This window comes from Callospermophilus lateralis, chromosome 5 (genome assembly GCF_048772815.1).
Source record: "Callospermophilus lateralis isolate mCalLat2 chromosome 5, mCalLat2.hap1, whole genome shotgun sequence".
Taxonomy (NCBI): domain Eukaryota; kingdom Metazoa; phylum Chordata; class Mammalia; order Rodentia; family Sciuridae; genus Callospermophilus; species Callospermophilus lateralis.
In genome coordinates, this window is record NC_135309.1 from 10,666,187 (window position 1) to 10,670,084 (window position 3,898).

General features: G+C 46.9%; 1 protein-coding gene across 1 annotated transcript; it reads left to right on the forward strand.

Moving 5' to 3' along the window:
* The first annotated feature begins 268 nt into the window (after positions 1-268).
* LOC143641721 (olfactory receptor 2T3-like) lies at positions 269-1,222 on the forward strand. The gene has a single exon (XM_077109511.1). The coding sequence runs from the start codon at positions 269-271 to the stop codon at positions 1,220-1,222; it is 954 nt and encodes a 317-aa protein (XP_076965626.1).
* The last annotated feature ends 2,676 nt before the right edge of the window (positions 1,223-3,898 follow it).

Genomic DNA, 3,898 nt, shown 5'->3' on the forward strand with positions numbered 1-3,898 from the left:
CCAGCAGTGAGACCCTGATGAGCCCGCAGGTCCCGAGATTCAGGAGCAGCTTAATCTGCTCCTGGGGCCACGCACAGCTTCACTTCCCTGAGATTTGAATTTAGGATTACACCTCGATTTTACCCAGTGTGTGGGGAAATAGCTCGATGTGCATGTCTTACCCAAGCAGACTGGGACAGTCACGCAGGTGTGATGGAGGGAGAGTGACAACCCTCACTCTTCATAGGTGAAACTACCTGCTAGATATGCATGTGGGGAAGGAAACTTCATGGAATCAAACTTAAGCACCAGTTTTCTCCTCGTGGGACTCTTTGGGAACACCACCCACACTACCCTCCTCTACACTTTGACCTTCATTATTTTCTTGATGGCCCTAGCTGGGATCGCCCTCCTCATTCTTCTCATCTACTCAGAGCCCTGCCTCTGGACCCCCATGTACTCCTTCATCAGCCAGCTCTCTCTCATGGATCTCCTGTACATCTCTGTGACTGTGCCCAAGATGCTGGTGGGCCAGGTCACGGGAGACCATACAATCTCCCCTGCAGGCTGTGGGATCCAGATGTTCTACCTGACCCTGGCAGGGGCTGAGTTTTTCCTTCTGTCGGCCATGGCCTATGACGGGTATGTCGCCATTTGCAGACCTCTGCATTACCCACTGCTGATGAACCAGAGGGTCTGCCGGCTGCTGGTGTCCAGCTGCTGGCTCCTGGGAGCACTGGACGGCTTGCTGCTCACGCCCATCACCATGAGCTTCCCCTTCTGCAAGTCCAGGAAGATCCTGAGCTTCTTCTGTGAGGCCCCTGCCCTGCTGAGGCTCTCCTGCTCGGATGTCTCCCTCTACAAGATGCTCATGTACCTGTGCTGTGTCCTCATGCTCCTCGTGCCCACCGTGGTCATCTCCAGCTCCTACAACCTCATCCTGCTCCTCATCCACAGGACCAGCTCAGCTGAGGGCCGCAGGAAGGCACTGGCCACCTGCTCTTCCCACATGACAGTGGTGCTACTCTTCTTTGGTGCAGCCATCTACACTTACATGCTCCCCGGCTCCTACCACACAGCGCAGCAGGATGTGATGGTGTCGGCTTTCTATACCATCCTCACCCCTGTGCTGAACCCCCTCATCTACAGCCTGCACAACAGAGATGTCACTGCAGCTCTAAGGAGCCTGCTGCAGTCAAGGAGGCCCCTCCTGAGGGTTCTGAGAGGGCGTACCTGGGAGTGAGCCTGCCTCTTCCCCTCCCTCCTCCTCCCCCATCTCTCTTCTCAGCTGTCCTCAGGATCCAGAGCCAACAAGGAGCCCTCCCATAGTCCCACTCCTGTCTGGAGCTTCTCCTCTATGCTGCTATTCATCCTGTTTTCTCAGTGCATTTCACTTCTTGACATCATTTAACTGTGTCTCAGTAGCTGACCTAGTGGCTTTTACTCACCTCTCTCCATCCTGGGTTCATGGGGCATGTCCTGTGACCTAGGGGCCAGCCTTAACCCTAGCAGAGACTCACTGTGCAGACTTCAGACCTTGTAGAGCCCTGGAAGGGATGCTGGTTGCTCCCTCACTCTCGCTACCCTGTAAGCCACCATTGACCTGTGACAGCCACAGGTGCCCAGCAGCCTGATATGGTGCCTCAGTAAGGACAGGGGAGCACAATTTTCACAATGTTAAAAGTGAGCTGTGATTCTCCACATCATGTACGACTGCAAGAATGGGGTCCTAATTAGAGGAAAAGTTATACTCTGTGTATGTATAATATGTCAAAATGCACTCTACTGTCATGTGTACCTAAAAAGAACAAATTAAAAAATAAGTGAGCTTGATAGTGTAAACACAGTGGTTTTAAACTATTGAGACAAAATGTCATTAATATTGAAGTCCAGGGAGATCATAGGTTCTTCTAATTTTACAGGATGTAAATAAAAGTGCTTCCACATATGATTCTATAATTCTTTGGAATTTATACTACTGTAGAAAATGTGTACTGTATTTACATTGAATATAAAAAGTGTCTCGGAGGAGGACGGAATTTGGGAAATTTACACTTCTTGGCAATTTTCCTTCCTTCCTTCCTTCCTTCCTTCCTTCCTTCCTTCCTTCCTTCCTTCCTTCCTTCCTTCCTTCTCTTTCTTTCTTTCTTTCTTTCTTTCTTTCTTTCTTTCTTTCTTTCTTTCTTTCTTTCTTTCTTTCTTTTATGCCAGGGACTGAACACAGGGGTGCTTAACCACCGAGCCACTTCCCAGCCCTTTTTATTTTAAATTTTGAGGGAGGGTTTCACTAAGTGTGTAGAGCCTTGCTAAGGTGCTGAGACTGGCCACAAACCTATGATCCGACTCTTTGGCCTCAGCCTCCCAAACCAAGCTTTTTTCTTTGAAATTGGGGAAGCCAATAAGATGCTTTTGGACTTACAACTAGGCTGTGTGTCCCCTGCCAGGTGTCAGGCTGTCAAGGACATATCTGTGTGTCTACCAGCACAAGATCATGATTACTTTCAAAACTGATACAATCTACATGTCCAGTGCTTCTGGAATGCAAGGAGGTGGGAAGACCTACATCATCTGTGGCCAACAGGCAAGAAGGTGTCAGGAGTCCTGAAGTCATCTGTTATGCCAGGTGGCACACTGGCCTCACTTTATTTACCATCAAGGAAGGGAAGCCGGGTCTCCCAGGCCAGGGGCACATCACCAGGGCTGGCAGCCACACCGTGCTTCTGACTGACCATCACTCCTGCAGGGTATCAGGGGAATTTGCCTGAATTGAGGAAAAAAGGGTCATCTGTGTAGAAAGAGGGGCTTATTTAGAGGTGGTTAGAATGTAGGTTAGAGATTGATGTGATTAAACTAAGTAATAAAAGGAGCAAAGCTGCTCAAGTGAGCGGCAGCACTTTGCATCATCCCAACATCACCGGGACCTTGGTGTCACTGCACTTGTGGTCGCATTGTTGGTGTCATGGGGGAGTTTATGTTTTTTTTTTTTTTCTTGTTCTCTTGTTTTTTAACAAGTGCTTTGTTTATCTGTTTGCCACTTTGGAGAACAATGTGCAAAGGGGTTCTGCTTAGGAAGTAGAACCTATTTATCTTTGTATTTCCAAGATTATATGATTTGGGTTAATTAATAAGCATACAAGGAGCTAGCTGCTTGATCTAACATGAATTAAAAAATAAAGGAGAGCCATAGTGATTCATTATGGAATTGTCGGCACCATGAAGATTCATTGTTGTCTTCAGCTCCTCCATAACTACTGCAGCCTTACCCCACTTCTGGGCATGTGCCAATGTGGACAGTGGATGGCACAGAGGAACTCATCTGCTGGGCATCTCCCTGAGTCGTTATTGAGAATCGGGTAACACTGAAGAGAGACTGATGGTGCTCACTGTGTATTTCCATCTGTGCCCCCCTTCACCACAGTGTGTTAGGGGTGTTCATGGGGATCAGTGAACACTGAGGGTGGTGGGCAATTCTCACTCATTCCCCAACCTGTAAGTGGGAAACATCTAAGGCTGTCTGCAGTTCAGCACCAAAATTTCTTATCAATGAGATGAAGTCTACGTGACATAAAGTTAAGCTTTGCAACAGTCATGGTTATTGGCTTAGTCTTATTTACCACACTGCCCCATTGCACAACTTCCCGCTACATCTTGTTCCCAAATACTTGTTTTACTTCAAAAGAACCATCTAATCCATTACACACATTTTGCATATTATGCCTAACTGCAGTCACTGGAAAACACTAAATTTATTCTGTATCTTTGAATTTACATATCTGTGAAATTTCAAATAGATGTAATCATTCAGTATATGATCTGTGTTCTGGCTTAAGTTACCCTAACATCATTGAAATTAAGCTACCTTGTTACATGTATCATTTGTTCATCTTTAAGGATGAATGACATACCATTATATGTATAT

Bases quoted from the DNA above. Each gene is read 5' to 3' on its own strand.
- LOC143641721 (XM_077109511.1), top strand. From the start codon at position 269: ATGGAATCAAACTTAAGCACCAGTTTTCTCCTCGTGGGACTCTTTGGG.